Source organism: Drosophila kikkawai, chromosome 3L (assembly GCF_030179895.1).
Source record: "Drosophila kikkawai strain 14028-0561.14 chromosome 3L, DkikHiC1v2, whole genome shotgun sequence".
NCBI lineage: Eukaryota > Metazoa > Arthropoda > Insecta > Diptera > Drosophilidae > Drosophila > Drosophila kikkawai.
Window position 1 is genome coordinate 18253835 of NC_091730.1, and position 19532 is coordinate 18273366.

General features: G+C 43.9%; 1 protein-coding gene across 1 annotated transcript; it reads right to left on the reverse strand.

Moving 5' to 3' along the window:
- Positions 1–996: 996 nt before the first annotated feature.
- On the reverse strand, positions 997–14153 carry LOC108070480 (uncharacterized). The gene is made up of 3 exons (XM_017160966.3): positions 12286–14153; positions 1487–1753; positions 997–1259 (listed from the first exon to the last, which is right to left on the reverse strand). The coding sequence occupies exons 1-3, from the start codon at positions 13910–13912 to the stop codon at positions 1141–1143; spliced, it is 2013 nt and encodes a 670-aa protein (XP_017016455.1). The 5' UTR covers positions 13913–14153; the 3' UTR covers positions 997–1140.
- Positions 14154–19532: the final 5379 nt, after the last annotated feature.

Consider the following 19532-nt stretch of genomic DNA (forward strand, 5'->3'; position numbering starts at 1 on the left):
AACAAATTATTTGAAACATGCAGCGCCGCGTCGGCATCCAATAATCCTCCCCATGCTTAGATCTCGCTGCTCTGGAAGGGATCCCTATTCCGATACCGATTCCGAACCCGATCCCCCTTCCTTGGTCGCTCTGCGCTCCGAGCAGGCGTTAATAGGCATTGCTATGCCAATAATTTGCAATTATACTTAATTGTAATCGTCATCGTTGATGATGTCCATGTTCCTGTGTGTGGCAATTGAGAGTTGTTATTCGTTTTTGTTTTTCTTTTATTGAGATTGGCTTGCTCGGAGTCGTGTGTGTGTGTGTGTGTGTTGTGGTTGTGCTCGGGGCCATTGCTATATGTACAACATTTCGTGTTTGCTTAAGCGATCGCTTTACTTGGCTAGACAAATGTTTATTAAGCCTATTACTTACTGGTATATGAGTGCTCGCAGGGCTGAAACATCTGTATACACAATGCTGACAGTTCCAAGGGAACTCTGATAATCTCTTTTCTAGTTCTAGTTTTTAAAATGAATATTTTACAGCATCTGACAACATGATCTTTACATCGTGGCAAAGGTCTTGGGTATTTATGATCTGCAATTGCCTGTCAACATTGCGTATACAAAAATGTCCAACGCCCGCTCTCGTGAGTGGTTTCAAAAGCAGAGCTGGGACAGAGTTCTATAGATTAGTTTAGATTCTTTAGATAAGTTTACTTTTAAATCACAAACCGAACAAGATAACATTAGGTAGGAATCGAAGCCAGCTGCTCTTGAACTTATTGCAATAAAATCGTGTCGCTAAATCTCGAGTGTGGAATTTAACCAGTGTACTGGGTTAACTAGGACTACTACACCTCGCAGTTCTATTGCATCGTGTCGGGGAATCTATCAAAATTCCCGTCCCCGGGTCCAGGTCGAGTCTGATCCTTAACTAACTAGGTCGATGTGGCTTACACTAGATGCACACGGCGCTTAGAAATTATGACAAAAATATTACACTATGTGAAATGATCGGGGAATATATCAATTCGCTTATTGCTGCTCCTTGGGAGCCGTAACTTAATGTTAGGTGAAAAAATACTCAGTTCCAGTGTTCTCGATGCTCGGTACTTTCATAGCGATGTCCTGCTAAAGGACATCCTTCTGTCCAGCTTAGTACAGGATGCCGGGATGAACGGCCCCGCTGCGCTGGAAGTACACATTCGGGTTGCTGCTCAACGTGGGCTCCAGCGTCGTGTAGAGATTCGTTTCGTCGGGTCGTATAAACATGCCTGGGAATTAATAAGTATATGAAGGAACATATATTAGGATATTTTGGTAGGTTTAAGGATCTTAAATTGTTGGTAAATGGGTTTAATTTTAAGTATAATATCGTTTGTATGCCAGGGTAGTAACACTGTCGTTTAAACCATTTTAAATTAGTTTCCCTTGCATAAAAACGATTTAATTAATATCCCAAAAAAAGGTTAATAACTGTAACCACTAGTTTGTACATTACCTGGCGCATAGCGCAACGTTTTGGCCAATTGCGCCGCTTGTGTCATGGAGGTTAGCGAGTTGCCCAGCTGCTTGAGGGTCAGCGGCGTGAGCGTGGGCGGTGCGGCGTGCGCCTGCTGCTGTGGCGGTGGCTGCGGCGGCAGCGGTGGCAGTGGGGGCGGTGGTGCGGGTGGATAATAGCAGAACGGGTGCGGACTCAGGTGTGCTGGAAAGTAGTGATACATACGCGTATAGCTCGGCGGTGCGGCGGTGACCAGAGCAACCCGATCTGGTGGTCGACGGTGGATACCAGGGATCGGAGGTGTAGGTGCGTGTGCGGGTGCGGGTGCGTGTGCGGTGGGTAGTCCCAGAGCCGTGAGTAAAGTAACCAAACCATTAACAAAACCAGTCGTGACCCACACACACAGATTCGTAATATTATAGGATAAATATATATATATATATATGTACAGTAATTATTGGTTTTTTGACAATAAATGTAAATTCATTCAAGTTTCGAAAAGGCACAGATACCGGAAACAAAACCAAAAGAGTCAACCGCAAATGAGTAAATGAAGAAAAAAAGGTTCCACATGATTGATGAATATAATAACCAAAATGGAGTTGAATAAAAAAATTATGTAATGACATATGCAAGTGTGTGCGAGTGTGTGTCGTGAGCGTGTCGAGAATTTTTTGATTATGTTTGACAAAGTTTCGGGTCGAAGATGGAGGAAATGTTACGATAAGGAGGTAGATATTGGGGGGATTAGGTGGATGGGGATGGGGATGTAGTTGTCGTTGCAGACGATGATGATGACGATGACGATGATGATGATGGGTTTTTTGGGGTTCGTTGTTGATGTTGTCGATGAATGTTGTGTTGTTGGTTGTTGGCGGTTGTTTTTTGTTTGATGTGTGTACGAGTATGCATGACATGACAAATAAGAAGTAAACAAAATAAAATAATCATAAATATATAAAAATATTTTTCGGATATTTTTCATGTGCTATGAGTGCAAGGAAGCTTAAAACCAAGTCTTAGCCATATGTTCATGGATAAATCAGCGAAGATGTCACAACTTCTGCCCAGGGCCAGCCATAATTAGCCCAAACCCAATACCCAACGCAGCAGCAGCAGATGTCCCAAATCCGTGGAAATTACCTTGCCATATTTCACACTTTTGCCGGCCAATTTATGGTTTACGGCGATCTTAACGATGCCAAACGATTTCATGTCAATGGGTTAACTCTACACCCTCAAGCCATGGAGAAAGTCGCACGCGGGACTGTATTTAACTCTGATTTTCTGCTTTAGCTCCCATTTGTGGATGGTGGTTATTGGGCAAAACAAAATAAACCTAAACGATTTTCATTGGCATCTTAATTGGTTTGTGTTGGATTTGCAAATAGTTCGTCTGTGAGCTCGTTTCCCCATTTCGCGGTGACCTTCATGGATCCCAAAGGGTTAATAAAACCGAGCCACTGAAACTCCCAGGGGTAAATCGTAAAAAGTCTTCGTTATTACCGCAGCTGCAATGCTAGGCCAGAGTCTGTGCAATTCTCTCTCTTTCTTGTACGATTTTATAATAATAAAACCAGTTCAAGTTTATGCATATATTTTTTTTGTGATTTACCCCCTACTCCGCAGAATCCAGTTTCCCTTTTAGATAAGAAGCCGGCCTTAATTGTTCGGCTATTTATAACTTTCATACACTTGTCATAATTAGCAGCCAGTTTGGGCCTGGACCCGAACCCATATCCATTTGTGGCCGGCCAAAAGCCTAACAAATGTGAGCCAATCAGCCAGGCAGCTGGGGGTTATAACTCACGATTACTATTATTATTATTATATTTTCAACAGCTCCGGCGAGCCGCCAATGAAACGAGTGTGGCAAACTGTGTTAATGACACGAAAAACCGACCAAAAAAAAGATTAGGGAAAACGAGGCTGGAAAAGCGGTGGCATTGACGGTGGCGGTGTATCTGCTGCCGCGGGATCTGAACTCTTGACAGTGCTAAATGCAGCAGTTACACACATGCCATGCCATGCCAGCCCAGCCTCAACCCCAACCCCGGCCTTCTGGCCTCTTTTCCTGCTTTTCTAATTAACTCAGAACAAATACTGCAATTAAGCCCGCTTGTTCTTATGCGCCGCGAAGCGACTTCTGTTCTGCTTCTCCTGCCGCGAATCTGGAATTATGTGTCAGAAAATGAAATTGCACGAGTGTCGGTGTATCTGTATCTGCATCTGCATCTGCATCTGTATCTGAGCCTAGGCTTTTGCATTAAAGAAAAGAAACTAGTTTGCTCGCTACAGCCATCAGCTGAAGCGTTAAATTTGGCTTAATTCCGTTTTGGCCGAGAATTTCTTTTGCTGTCAGCTCATTTGCCGATTTGGCCATTATGAATTATGTGCGCCAGCATTAAATAGTGGCTTTAACACCCGGCTCTCCAGCCAGCTTGCATTTTCCAGCTGTCAGCCGCCAAACGAAACGAGACGAAATGTAACGAAAAACGCTAATTAAGTGCAAATATGTATGACCAGACCCGGGAGCTTGGCATCCGTGTGCGTGTTCCGCATTGCCTTGGTGTGGGTAAGTGAGCATGTGAGAGTGTGAGTGTGTGGGGGCGGCCAGAGCCTGTGGAAATTCTCAGTTTCTATGGGGCTAGAGATGGCAGATCGGTGGAGTACGTGACTCTGAATCTTAATTATCATAATCTAGAGGTAATTGTTAATATTCATTTGTGGGAGAATATTTTCATGAATTTTATTATCATAAATTCTAAAGAGAAATAAAGATTCTTGGAGCATAAAAAGTGAATCCTTTTAGGGAATGATTATTCATTATTTTTTTGGGAAATGAATAATTCTTTAGAATAAATTCAAAAATAAAAAAAATAATTTCAAAAGAAAAGAAAGAAGAAGTATTTCTTAAAAACCACAAAACTTTTTAGCAACAAATGGCACTCAATTTATTATAAATACTTTGTTATAATTTATACATTTTTCAGCTTCTTTTTCTGTGGTTTACATTAAGAATTTCTCAAAGATAAATACTTTCATTCACAAGGCAACTATTATCTCTCCAATTCTAAAACCATTTTAAGTTATGAGTTCCTGCGGCTATTAGAGATATATGTGGTTTATGCCCGAAGCATGTTTTTCCGGCTGGTTTAGAAATTCTTTTTATAAATTATTCGCCATTTAAACTGTGGCAATTTATTCTTTCTTCATTATTTCCTCACTTTTAATTCACCTTTCCGTGTGCTGCTCGCCTCGGCCGTTTTTACTTTTCCTCACTTGCATTTAATTATTTCTGCCTCTTTCACCGGGCCGGGGGAAAATTCATTAAAATTGCCCATCTCTAGGGAGGAGAGGCACAGAGCCAGAGCCAGAGCCACGTTTTGCATTTTGCAGTTTGTCGGCTCAGAGTAGCTTCCCCCTTGGGCCCAGAGGCATCTGCTTCCTTACCCTTACGGAGCCCAGTATCTTCTATCTGGCTGTGGCAACAAGTTAAAGTTAAACCAACTGCCGTTGACTGATTGCTACGTGCAGATTGTCATTGTTCGCCTTTGTTGTGCTGTTGTTGTTGTTGTTTTTTTTGTTTTCGTTTTTTTTTGTATCCACTCTCTGGTCTTTTTTCTGCTACATACTTTGCAGACTTGAGTAATTTCTTCGGCGAGCGTTGCTTTTTCCTATTTTCCTTATTGGCTGCAGCGCCAAAGGTTCTTGTTTCTGCCGTTGTCTGGGCTCTGCGAGAGTGAGTTGCCAGATGTTGTGATATCACGAAGCAGCATTATAACTAATTGGCCACGTTCGTTCTAAGCCAACTCCCCGTCTCACTTCCCCAGACTCACACACACACACACACACACTCGGCTAGAGTTCATTGTCATGAACTGCGGCGCGGAGCTTTTCCCATTTCCCTCTCTCATTTCGAGGCGGAAGAAAAGCGTTTTTCACATGGCAGCCACTCTCGGCTGGCAATTTGCATATTTCGGTTAAGGGCGTATGACCTTCAAATTGCTACAATTCAATTTACATTAAAGTTAAGTTGCGTAGAATTGCATAACAAGGCCCTATTATGGGGCTGGGAATAAAGAAGCAATTTTTAGAATTAACTTATTTTTGAGGAAGAAAGCAAACCCTGTTTAGATAGATTTTTAGTGCATTTTATTTAGTGAAAAGTTTGACTTGGAAAAGCTATATAAATATTGATTTATTGATTAAAATTGTACTTCTTTTATGTATATTTTAAAAGAATCTTAGATTAGCAACATAAAAAGTGATTTACTGATTACCATTGTACTCAATCACTTAGTTTAAATCTTTAAATCAGTCTAGCTACCAGGAAACTCTTTGAACAGCTTAGCCAAAAAATACGACCCTCGTAAACTCAAAGCCCAACAGTTTTATGAGCTCATCGTAGGCCCAAACTTGCTGTGATTTACTTCTGCCAGACCCGACACTGAACTTATTTAAGACTTAACTTAAATCAATCATTCGCTTTGAGCTGAACCCCAGTGCACCTTTCCCCGATACTCCCATATTTTGCATCTCTGGGCGGCGACCGCAAGTGCTGTCGAAGAACACGAGTACCGTAAGGCGGTAAGAGCTCGTCGGGCTCTTGGCCAATTTAGCGTAATAATTTCAGCGTGCGAGCATGTGCAGTTGGCACACGGCTCATTGGCTCGCCTCGGAACCGATTTGAGCCCGGCTAAGAGCTGGCAGTTGGTAGCTGTTAGCTGGTAACCGAGAGCCGAGTGCCTGAGTGGCGAGTACAGAGACCTGGGTTGGCTTTTCCGCTTTCGGTTTCATTGCCGCAATTCGGAACTGGTTATCGATTACGTTGCTGGCTGGCTGCTTCTAGGCAAAACTAAATATCATCGCTCCGGCGTCCAGCATCCAGCATCCAGCATCTGTGGCTGCTGCTGCGGCTGCTGCGGCTGTGGCTCTTATTGCAAACCGCTATAATTTTGTGGTAATATACAGTGACGCTCGTTTCAAGCACGTGCTGGCAGCGTTTACCCAACTCATATATTAAGTCCCATACACAGACGCTGGCCGCGAAGCGAGGACTGGGGACCGCGGACTCGAGTTGGATACGATACTCAACAACACGTACTTCACAGATTTGTACATTACGCCATCGTCATCATCATGATCATCATCTTGGCCATTATCGTTGTCAAGTTTCCAGCGCCGCAGCGCTGTTCTTTTGTTTTTGCTCTTTGGTTTTTCAATTTCAAGTTCGTTGCCTCAGTCTTTGGTTTTGGCTTCGGTTTGGAAGTGGTCTTAGAACAATTGAGGCTAATCGAATCTTTTTTATGTCATATTTTCGACAGCTGATGCTGGTCGAACCGTTTCAATGGCCGCCCGTGCCCCCAAGGCGAAGTTGGATCTCAAAACAAAGCCAGAACAGAACAGAGTTCTTATGATTGGAATTGTTGTTTGATGTTCATCTCAGATTGCTTTAAATTTGGGTCTAATAATTGACAGCTGAAACAATCGAACAGAGCAATTTGGGGTAAAATATTTAGTATTATCTTTTACAATATGTTTAAGGAATTTACGATCACAAAAGACCCACTAAGATATAGAAAAATGTTTTTATTTTGCATAATAGAATTTAAAACAATGCCCAATTACTCTCGAATTAAATAAATATTCTTTATTTTTGATTAATTAAACTTGTTAATTTTATTTGTAATTAATATGCAAGGTCATAATTTATTCATTTCCCTTAGAAGTAAAATCAACAAACAAATGACTGAGGCAAAGAACTCGCTGCTTTATATTCAGCTTTTAGCCAGAAATCTAATACTTTCCAATTACCATTATACAGCAAGTTATTCTTATAAAAGAATCATTAATTTATTAATTTTCCATAATATAAATGAGCTTTCTTTGGGCTAAGCCTCATTTGGCCAACTGGTTTATGACAATGAGCCAACCTTTTGGAAGTAGCCATCAATAACACGCGAAACCCCCGACCTCCCATCTCTCGTCTTTCGGGGCTAAGCTTCAAAGTCCTCAAGTGTGCAGAAAATATATAAGAAATAAGAGATACAAAAACAGTCTCTGGACTGTTCACAGTTAAATGACTATGCGACGGCCTCCCTGGGGCGGCTCTTTATTGACAAATCCCCATCGATCGATAAACATGCAAGACAAATAGACAAAAACTTCCGCACGGCTCTCGGGCTCGGGAGTGTAGCGACAAGCTTTAACCTTCCAAGGTTCGCTCCCATCTCGGATCTGGCATCTCGCATCGCGGATCTCGAATCGGCTGAATGATTGATTTTATGTATGTGCGCGCTTGGCATAAAGTCACTCAATAAAATTACAAAAAAATGCGTCGTCGCGCGGAGAACAAAGACCGCTGGCATCTGCCCAGCTGCCCGGGCAGCCCAGATTGATGGGCCCGTCTTACTGACCAACTGGCCAAGTGGCAGCATGGCCAAGTCGAAGATGGGACACTCTGCCGACCGATAAGGTCAATGGAGCGTCCCCGCACAGATTCCAGTTGCAGTTCCAGCCGGGCCCTTGGGGTTAGGGTATAATGATAAAATCACGCAGCAGCAGCAGCAGCAGCACAACGGAAGTATGTGCTCGTATCTATTTTTGTGACTCTGCCTGTCATCGCTCGGCTCGTTGTCGACAGCTGCCCGGAGCTGTTACAACAATGCGACTTCAATTAAAGCAGGCCGGGGTAACCTTGAACTCTCGTCTCGAGCGGTTTGCGCGCGTTCAATCAACGGCATCGGGCTGCTCATATCTCGGCCGTGGACCACGACATCCTTCTGGCCACAGCCACAGCCACGTTCACATGCAACGAAGCCGAGCCCCAAGAGAGGCCCGAACTGAAGCTGAAGCTGCAGCTGAAGCTGTCAATCTGCGTTCATTCCTCGCCTGCGACTTTGACTTCGCGGCGGCGGCAATCATCGAAAGATGCTGGCCTCTGACTTGGACCCTTCCCTCCGCTATCCCGCTTCCTATCCCGATCCCGGTCTCGAACTCAATCCATTCCCGATCGAGAGCCCTGCCCCTGGCCGCTTTTGGGGCCGGCTCATTCCTCGGCGTCAACGCCGTTAGCTGTCGTTTAGTTTATTGTTGCAAATTGCTCAGTGAATTATGTGCCGAACTGCTTACTGCCAACGACCACACACGCATGTGTTGTGTGTGTTTTGTGTTGCTCATTTGAAGGCTTGGCAGGAAATTTGATATAATGGATTTATTCGCTAAATCTTTCGATATTTTCTGCAATGTCAGTCTCCTGTTTTTTTCTTGGAGCACATAAATTTATGATTTATTATGATTTTGGTTCAAGTGCCTGGCTTTTTCATTGAGATATTTAAGTGGAAACGGAAATTGACATTGCTGTGGCATAAGGCAAATGATTTAAATACAAGTTTGGTTCTTAAGTCATTTGTTTTTCAAGCTGCTTTATTAAAACTTCTTTATTATTTAACTTTAAACATTATTTAGAGAATAAGAATCAATTTCTTTCGAAATAATTAAAAAGCAAGTTCGTTTCCTAAGTAATTTGTTTTCCTTTAGCAAATCGATAAATTATAATGTTATTACTAAGATAATATATTTCAGATAATGATTTCTATATTAATTAGAACCATGTGAACGATTTTCTTAGAACGAATGCCTTCTTTAAATGGAAATAATGATTAAGCGACTCTGAAGCTACTTTCCATAATCATCATTTTATTTTCTGCTCAATCAGACTGACTGCAAATAGTAAAGCCTTTCCTTAGGAGTGATCGAGAATAGATTCTATCTCGTCTCGACATCCCGTGATTTGCCTCTCCTTAAGCTGTCAACTACCCGGCCGGATCAAGTTCGTTGCCCAAGTCATTTGCTCTTCAATCGAAGAAAAAAGGGAAATACTTTTGATTTTGCTCTTGCCTCACACTGCCTTATGTAAATTTTTAGCTGCTGCCCACATGCAGCTCCAGTTTTTTCTTTCTTTGCCCTTAATCAAGCTGGAACCCTTGCTGTCGCTGTCTTTGGCTCACTTCACTCAGCCTCAGCCTGGGCCTGGAGTCGAAGAGTCAGCGAGACAACTACACAACCCACACACATGTTCGGGGATCGGATCGGATCGGATTGGATCGGATCGGATCGGGTTTGGTTTGGTTATGGAGTCTAGAGTATGGGCATGGGCCTGGGTACGATAATGGCAACGATTGCAGCTCTCGGTTGATGTTTGCTCCGTTTGCTTGTTAAGCTCTGTGCCAACTTTGATTTCGTTGTACTTTGTGTGTCTCCAGACATTTGTCTTTTGCTCTTAAGGTTCCTGCCTGCCTGCCTGCCGCTGTTGCTCTTTTCTTGGCTCGTTTTGTTTTTATTTTCGGTTTCCCTCAAGATATTTCCTTCGCTGTTACCCCTCAAATGCACTTTCAATTGCAGACAGTTTGACGTATATATGTGTAGACCAGGGCCAGAGCACTATATCTCTCATTTATCTATCTATATGCGAACCTACCTATATTTCGTCTGTCGCTGGCTTTCTTTCAAGCGAAGACCGAGTCGGAATTGGAAGTGGAATTGGAATTGGAACTGAAATCGGAATCTGAGGCCCAGTCTTGGCCCGAGCTGCCCACAGGCACTTTGGCTTGTGGGCCGTCGCTGCAGCTCCAGTGCCAGATTCGGTTGCAGCTCCAGCTTTGGCTTGGTTTCAGCTGCACCTCGGCTTTGGGTCTGTCTGCCTTGGCTTGAGCCTGTGCCTTTGCCTTTGGCTGTGCCTGCCTGCGTGGCTCACATACTGAGTCGGATTTGGAGTCGTCGTCAAGTAGCTGCCATGTAAAACGCTTCCTACTTGGGCCCAGGGGCGCATTGTTATAATTTGGTAAATTATTGCAAAGCTTATACCCTAGCCAAGACATGGTCAGGGATTTTGAAAAGAGGTTTGAATAGGGTTTAAATCCAAGTACAATTTAGGAAGAATATGAAAGAATTATAATAAGAAGTTTTATAAACAATCAACAACAAATTGTAAACATCATTTAAAATCTAAAAAACAGTTATGCATTTAAAATCTTTTTCCTACTTCTCCAATTACCCATATTTATACTAAAAGAAAAACTAAGGTAATTACCTATTACCCAATTGCTCAACACTTTTCACAGAGCATTTCTGCTTCGTTTTCCACTTGAATTACCCGGACTTTTCCTGTCCCATTTCCATTTGCTATGCTTTTTGTGCTGACTGTAATCATAAGTTTTTTGATGTATTTACTTTAATTAAATTACGTAAAGTGTTACATGGCTCAAGCACGCACATTTCGGAGCAGCCCTCCGGACTGGGTGCCCCTCTCTGCCGCGATCCCCGAATCCCCCACATACATATATCTTTCCACTTTGCCACACACATAAACAACTCAACTTTTGCTTTCATTAGAAAGCTGAAATGGTTTAAAGCCTTTTATGGCTCGTTATTGTCTAGAAAGAAAAACAAAAACTAATAATCATAATAAATAAAAATTCCGAAAATATTGTTTTATCTGTTTTTGTCAGGCAGTTCGTAAATTGCCAAAAATTGCACAGACAGATAGCTTTGTTTATTTAAAAAAATTTTTTTTTGTCGGCCTTTGTGGGCCGCGGCTTTGACTCGTTTCACTTGCTCTTCGTTTGGTTTGAGGCCGGGTCGTGACCGTTTCCACATCGACACCGACAATGACACTTAACACCGCCTAATGGGCAGATGTGAAATTTCAAATAATAAATTTTAAAGCTGTTGATGGCTTTATTTGCATCGTTTGAAATGATTAAAGCCGCAGCAGTGGCAAAAATTTAATCAAAAGACTTAAGCCACGAACTTGGGACGTTCTCACAACGAAAACGAAAGCCGGGAAGAGTGAGACAGCCAGAAGCCGATAAAGACAGACAGAGAGATAACTGGAGAGTTAGACGGACAGATCACCGCATGTGTGCTCTTTTTACACTTGGCTTACACGGCGTCGGGAAAATTAATATGCCAAACAATTACACGGCCTGGCAAAACAATTTTAAGCCCAGTTAATGCCGCACAGTGGTTGGGAATTACGCAAATTCAGCGCGAAAAATGTGCCACAATTGCCACAAAGAAATTAAAGCGCACAAATTTGCATACAAACAAATGAAGCGGAGCCAAATGAAAATTGCCATCCATACTAATTGGCAAAGAAATGCAAATGCAAAAGCAATGCGAAATGAAAATAATTGCAGGTGCAACGGTTTGGAACTAAGCTAAAAATACTGAGAGATCGAGGTGGTAATTATTTCATGAAATTGCATATGGTTAACTATAAAAATTACTCTCTAGTATATTTATTTTTAATTACTTGTAAAAATCGTTGAAGAGTTTTAAGGAATATTTAAAATTTAAACTCAATTTAATGTTGCTATATTATTTATTTGCACCACAACCTGTAATTTTTCTATTGTCATTTCGACCACTGTACCCTGGCTACCGTCTGGTGGAGCTGGAGCTAGAGCTAGAGCTGGAGCTGAAGCTTGAGCTGTTACCTTTGAAAGTTAAGACTTTTGCTTTTTCTTCTCCCCAACTTTGTGACTGCTTTTAGAAAGAGCGAACGTATGGATAAACAAAAGTTCAAGAGGTTGCCTGCACATGAGGCAAGAAAGAAAAGAAAGTTATTACAAAATTACCCGAGACAACTGACAGCTGACAAGGGCCGGTGGAGGGTAGGGGCAGGTAGAAATGGAATTGTTTCCATCTCCATGAGTTGGGTACAATTGCTCCCGGCAGAAATTGTGACAAATCGTAAAAATATTATAAGTAGAATGGGTCAGAGCGGGACTTACCACCTCCGTTGTTGGCACTGGAGCAGTGTTTGGAGCTGAGTCCTTGGCCCGTGTTCGAGGCCGAGTTGGGCAGCCCGCAGCCGCTCATCACGCCGTATTTGATGGGCTTGAAGTGGAAGAAAGACGGCGAGTAGCCGGATCCGGCGCGGCTCAGCGAGCTGAATTGCTCCTCGCGGTCCTCCACGTACAGGCCCTCCTTGCCCATGGCCGCCAGCTGCCTGCCCTTGGGCATGAACATCACCAGGAAGACGGTGGCCGAGGTGGCCACCAGTCCGAAGGCGATGCAGGCGTCCTTGTGCCGCTCGGCCACCGCCAGGCCGCACAGCATCCAGCCCAGCCAGATGGGAATGGCACCGCCGATGGCCAGGCCAATGTAGGTGGCCTCCCGGTAGTTGTCCCGTATGCCGCGCGACTTGATGGCCAGCACGGCGATGAAGACGATCAGGAAGACGATGTAGATCAGCGAGAAAAGCAGCTCCGAGAACTGGGTCTTGCACAGCGGGATCAGCACTGTGCTGACCGCCGCTATCCGGGTGTATATCTCCGGAGTGCCGTCCAGCGTTGTGTAGGATGTGGGGTAGAACAATGCCGAGTAATTTGTCTGCGAGGCCACCGTGGTACTGAGAAATCCGCTGCCCATTACGGGCACACTGGTGGTGTACACCTCAGGCGGTTGGGTTAGCAGCCACTGGCCACCGATGGCCACCTGGATGAGCAGGGCGAAGAGCAGAAGAAGTCCTTGGTACGGAGCCGGCAGGTAGACTCCCCCGTTCAGGCTGATCAGGAAGACGCACTTGACCAGGAGAGCGGCGAAGACCAGGGCGTAGGCCACACCCACGCCAAAGCGAATCGCTCCACAGCTGAGCAGTGTAGGCTGGGCCGTGATGATAGCTCCCAGACTGGCGCAGGCAAAGAGTCCCAGAAGCAGCATCTGGCCAAGGAAGAGGTGTCGTCGCGACGGCGAGGTGCGCCAGGCCTTGAAGAGGACGAAGATCTCGAAGGCGCCCATCATCAGCATCGTGAGGGTGGCCAGGACGAGCACGGGCACCACCCACGGCTCCTTGCGCAGCCCGGCGAAGGGCAGATGCGTGGACACTACGCTGGGCGGTGTGCTATTGAAGGTGCCGCTGCTGCTGCCCCCCGGAGGTAGTCTGCCTGAGGAGCTGGTCCCAGCTGATCTCGCCCTGGCCCCCAGACTTCGTGTAGGCGTGGCCGGTGTGGTGGAGCTGCTGCTGCTGGTGGGTCTGCTGGAGGAGAGCGTGGGCACCACAAAGAATTCCGTGGACATTTCCAGCCGGGCAGCACTCGACACATTGCCGCCCGGGAAGTTGAGATCCAATTGTTTGGCTGAACGCTGTGATGGAGGAGTTGCAGGAGTTGTACTCGTGGTTGTGGTACTCGTACTGGTAGTGGTACTGGTACTAGTGGTGGTGGTGGTGCTGCTGGCATTCCTGCTGCTCGGCTTGAGCACCTGGTAGGCGTTGCGCTCGGACTCCTGGTTTGTCACCAGGCGCACTCGCCGCCAAATGTTGTTCCCATTTACGCTGAGGCTGCGCGACGCCGGCGTGGTGGCGATCAGCTGCAGGATCAGCAGCAGGATCACCAGCAGGTGGCGTCTTCCAGCCATTGGTTGGAGTGCACCCTTAATCCTTCGCGACCCTTAACCCTTAACCCTTAACGCACTCAGATGCGGCGCATCTCTCACAAATCGCACGCGCACAAAATCAACAAACCCGCGACGCGATCGATTCTTCGGTTCTTCTGCGGCGAAGCTCCTTTCTTCGCTTCTCGATTCTTGACTCTGGATTCTCGTCTCTCGGTTCTCAGTTATCCGCTTGCCTCCACTCGATTCTCGCGCTGAGACGTCCGCTCACTCCGATCGACCAACTGCGACTGGCCGGCGAGCTCTGCAAGTCGCACTTTGGTGCCGCTTTGTCGTTTGAGACAAGTTTGAAGGCGCACGGTGGAACCTCTTGAGTGTCTTCAAAGTGAAATAAATACCTTGTGAACCAAGTAGTAAAATCTATTAATTTAAATGGCATATGATGGATAATTGTTCAAAATATATTCAAAAATATATAAGTTAAGGTGCTACGCTTCTTGGTTGATTTCTTATTGCTCTGTTTTTTTGATAACGAAAAATAGGTCAACTTTGAAAGCGTATTTCTCATTAACAAAATATCTGATTTTATTCCACTTTTGGGCTTGTAATCTTTGAACAATTTCTTGTAAAAGATGTGTGTTTTTAAAATAAAGTAAGTTTATATAAATGTTTTGATGCTTGCAACACAATTTGTTCTTAAATCTCCATGGTGCGGCAACTAAGTCGAGCTAACATCACACTTGTTGGAGTTCGAAGTGCGTTTGCTAACTTGGCTTAAAAAGCAGAGCATTTGGTAATTCTAATAACGGTAAAGTGAGCTCTATTTAAAGATTTATTTGTTGGGAAATTTAAATAAATAAAATGAGAATAAAGGGGTTTAAACCAGTTACATTTGGGAATACATAGATATAATGGTAATTAAATATTTTAGTGAACTTAATAATTATAAGAAATAATTAGACTTATGTAAAATTAAATAAATAATACTACTTAAATTTGTTTAAAATCTCATACAATTTATTTCTTAATTATGTTATGTTAATACTATACATTTTTCTCTTAATTTTCTTATTCATTATATAAATAAATATAAAAAAATTGGTTTAAAAAAATTGATTAATCTGTCAAACAAAACCATGGATTTTTCTTATTTCAAAAATATTATAAATATTGAAAATGTATGCTTTTAGAATATTTTGTTTCCAATTTTCGCATCTGCAACTAGCTTCAGCTTCCTTACAGCTTCCTTACCCACATGCACTCCACATCCGCTACATGGAGAACACTTTCATTCCTTCTGCAGACTCGTATGTGGGGATGGGGATAGCGATACCGATATCGCTTTAAGGCCGAGGTGGCTTGGCCCCTCAGGAAAGTGCTGCGAGCCATTAGCCAAGCGCTTTTGCGGTCGCTTTCAGAGCCACTCTCTTCGCAAACGGCGCAACAAAAGGCGAAAATAGCTAACTCTGCGCACAAAAGGCGATTGTAAATCAAAAGAGCGCTAATGATATATCGATATACCGAGTGTTGAGGTGGGAAAGGCAATATGTTAGCAGCGGCAATAGGAACTCTGCAGCGCTCTGATTCCTTAAGTATTATTGTGTTATTGTCTGCTGGGGGCGCGCTTTCGGCGAAAACCACAGTTAGAAATGAGCCCAGTTTAGATCGCCGAATGAGTGGGCAAAAAGGCTTAACAAACGGCTTGCATAATAAAGTTCTTATTGTACGATGTTTGTTTGAAAGTCACACATAATCTGTAGAGATTATGGAAAGGAAAACTAAAGATAACAGTCTGGCAAGAGATTTAGACTTAATATGGTATTTACAATAATCTTAATTAATTAATGCAATGTAATACTTGAAAGGGTATTAACCAAAGAATTATTTGTATAATCGTATAATAATATTGAGTACCGATTTCATTATTTATAAATGTTAGCTCCTTTAGTAAGTACCTAAGATAATTTGGTTAATTCAATTCAACTTTAGGATCCCGAAATTTGCAATTGGATAAAGGTAATCAATATGAATTCATTACAATTCGGCTTTTCATAGATAGTTTTGAAATACACATTTAAAAGTATTTAAAATATAAAAAATTTGTGAATTTTTTAAAACAAACTTCTGATTCAAATTACAATACCCTGCAAGGGTATACAAATATTCCTCAAGTATTCCCCCATATCAATTTTAAGCGGTACTCCGTGGGTTGTATTGGTCACTCAGATCCGTATTTGGCGCGACTCACAATGCGCAGCCATTAGCCGCTACAAATGTTATGTAGATCGTGTCGAATGTAGCCCCTTCCCTGCGGTGAGACAGACTCCACCCCTCCGGTGAGAGCCCTCCCCCGATCGGGTTAATTCCCCACCCGCCCCCGAGTTACGGTATCGTTAGTGGCGATCTGAGAGTCCGGTCAGCAGTCAACAGAACAGTCAGAAGGCCAGTAGTGCACACTAAAAAAATATATAAAATAGAGAAAGAGTCTCACAGATATTATCTTGTTAAAATCAGATTTCAGATATATTTAATTCTATTTGAATTTGTCACTTTAAGAAATCAAACTAAGGACAACAATATGAATATTATTTGATCATTGTTTAAACAGATATTTTAATTCATTTCAATATCCATAATATCGATTGTATATTGTGATGAAATATAAACCAATTGACCCTCCTTCCATGCCAATATTTGTTTTCTGTGTGTCCATCCGCGTTCTGTATTGACATGGAGGCGGGTAAATAACCTCTCGGCTTGCCCCGAAAAACCCAAAACAAACAAAAAAAGAACCGAGTCGCAGAAACACTTGGTACAAATGAGCGCGTAGTCAAATCTGCGATCCGCGAATTGCCATAACCGAGCATAACTCAGACTCCGGCTTCTGCTTTTGCCGGTGATCATGATCTCGGACGATACGTGCTCTCGTGTACCTGTTTTGTTTATACCCTTGTACCTGTTGGCATTGTAGATTTAATCTTAATACGAATCGGGCAGGGATGATGGTGGTGGCGATGATGACGCCGCGTAATTTATGAACTTTTCAATTAGAACTTGTCTCCGGAAAATTAAATTCTCCTCGCGTTGTGCCTAATCCTTGTTTAAGCTAAGCCAACGATTATTTGCTATGCTGTCGCTGTCTCGACTGCCCATTATCTTTCTAATTAAAGCTGTCACTTGGCCGTTGTTGGAAGGAACATGGGCCCCGGGATCTGCCCGGTAACAGTGCTTTATGTAATCCTGCGGTCTTAGAGTGATCTTAGCTAATTAAATGGCATTCTAATATTACGTTTCGCCTTTCTCCTGGCAAGCCGGATCGGGTTTCACGACATACCCGAGACACATTGCGTTAATAACCCCTGACTGGGCACAAGATCAAGGCAGCCCTCTGGCTCGTGCGCAGGCCAAAAGTCAATTGGCCAACACCAAAGGCAAAAAAGTTGGTAGTATGGCCGGTTTTGGGTATGCTGAAGTTGGGGAATATCAGAATTTATGCAGAAGTTGCAAACGGTATTTATTTCCATAATATTAAAACTCCAAATATATTTATTATTAAAAATAAAAGATTTAACACAATTTTTTGCCTGCAATCAGCCCAATTTAATTACGTTAATTAGCTTGTGGAATCATCTACTTATTTTACATAAATTTTCTCTTTGAATGCTTTGGTTGACCAACGTTTTCTCTTGGCTGTAGCGCTCTCATTACTCGGCCTGTGTATCAACTTTCTTTATGGTTAAAAATTATTCAAATTTGGCTGCCTGCCGTTTCGATGGGCCTAGAATATTTTCACGATTTCGCAAGGAGAAAGAGCCGAACTGGCTCTGACCCCATCGCCCGGATGGGCTAATATTACTTTGGCTTGGCGCCAAGGCTCCGAATCCTCCTCGGCGAAGTTGATTGATTCCGGGCGATTTGAATGTCTGAGCCGGGACCGGGACCAGGGACCCCAGACCGGGAACGGGAACCGCGAACCTGGACCCGGATTAGAGCCGATAGATGTGCCGCCCATGGACCTGGCACCAGGGAGCAGGGAAATGTGTCAGAGACTGCAACGCGGAGCTGGACCGTTGCCCGGGGCTCTTCATGAACTTAATTTATTTGCAACAAGACGCGCCGGCGCCGTCTGGGTCAAGTGTCAGCCGTTGGAGCTTTGGACTGCGAATGTTTCCGATCATCACTCCTTGATCGGGCCATTTATTTTCGGGCATTTCAATCGGCGTATATTTTCGGGGATGCATTTTCCAATTTATAATCGAAACCAGTTGGTCAAGTGCGTTGAACTCTTTGCGGATACCGAATATCCCCAGAGACAAAAGCCTCGTGGCGATCTTATTTATTTATCAATATGTAGTGCGGTGCCGGTTCCTCTTCCCTGCCCGAGTTCATTGTCGTCCCCAAAAGAGCGAATTCTGATTTATAAGCGGGCCCAGTCCAAGGGACTGGAATCTGGCCCATACTCCGCCTCCGGTCCCTGCGTCCCTTCGCGACGGGGCTGCGCTTTAATCACGTGCGTGCAATGCGCACATGATGATGCGCCCCAATCCGAATCCCCCATGCATGCTCCGCGGGCACCTTGTCCCCATCCTCGCCCTGCCCCGATCCCAATAGTGATCCCGATCCCGATCCCGACCCCTCCGATGCTCTTGACGACGCTGGGATGCCGCTCCGGCCTCGGCTGTTTCTGTTTCTGGTGTTGCAAACGCTGCCAGGCCAAACACCCGGCGAACATTGCTTAACAGCAATCTCCGGTCTTGCGATTCACAGTGGTGGCCATATAACTAGGTGGTAGGACTACTATTAATTGTACCTTACGTAGAACTATTAAAATAAAGATACATTTAATTTGGTTTCAAAGATCATCTACTAGCCAAGGACATGTATCATGGTGTAGCGGTTAAGCCATATCCTTTTTGCTTATTAACTATAAGATATCAGAAAAACTTATTTACATATTTTCTTAATATATTATGTAACTAATCCTAACCTTAATGAGGAATTACTAAAATTTCAGCAATTAAAATGTTATTATTTTTGTAATTCCCAATTTATTTATTATGTTATCTCATGACATAAGCTCGTGTCCTTCACTGTACTTTCCTCTATATGTTTTAGTCCATTATGCAGAATGCATATAAATGTAAGTGCAAGTATCAGAGTTAGTATAAGTGAGTTGCTGTTGTTGCTGCCGTGTTGTGTTGCGTTGTTTTGTTGTGCTGTGTGTGGTGTGGTGTTGTGTGTGAGCGCGCATGCGTGAAGCGTCCGTTTTAATCGTTGCCTGGCCATCGAATATTTCTTGGCCACGACGGCGATGACGACGTGGAGAGCTGGCTCGTAAATCCGGCGTATAAAAGGCACATAGCTCGCTCCATCGGTCAGGGATCGAGGGATCGCGGAATCGAGGGACAGAGGCATCCATTGTGGCCAGCTAGTGGGGTGTGGTGGGGTCAGCCCCAGACTCGAACTTGGGTTTCGGCCAGCACTGGGCACTGGCACTCCGCCTGCTACTCCTCTTTGTGGGGCTGGGCCAGAAAGGCATAAAGGCCTTTAGATGGTGGCTAACTTGGCTCTAAGAGTGGGCACAGCGGCTGTCCGTCGTCGTCGTCGTCGCCGTCGCGTCGTCTGCCTGACCAAAGGCTGATTT

Excerpts from the sequence above, each read along its gene's own strand:
- LOC108070480 (XM_017160966.3), bottom strand. The coding sequence starts at position 13,912 with ATGGCTGGAAGACGCCACCTGCTGGTGATCCTGCTGCTGATCCTGCAG. Across the intron at positions 1,754-12,285 it reads CAGTGCCAACAACGGAGGTG|ATCGGGTTGCTCTGGTCACC; the intron begins GTAAGTCCCGCT and ends GTCGACCACCAG. Across the intron at positions 1,260-1,486 it reads AACGTTGCGCTATGCGCCAG|GCATGTTTATACGACCCGAC; the intron begins GTAATGTACAAA and ends ATTAATTCCCAG.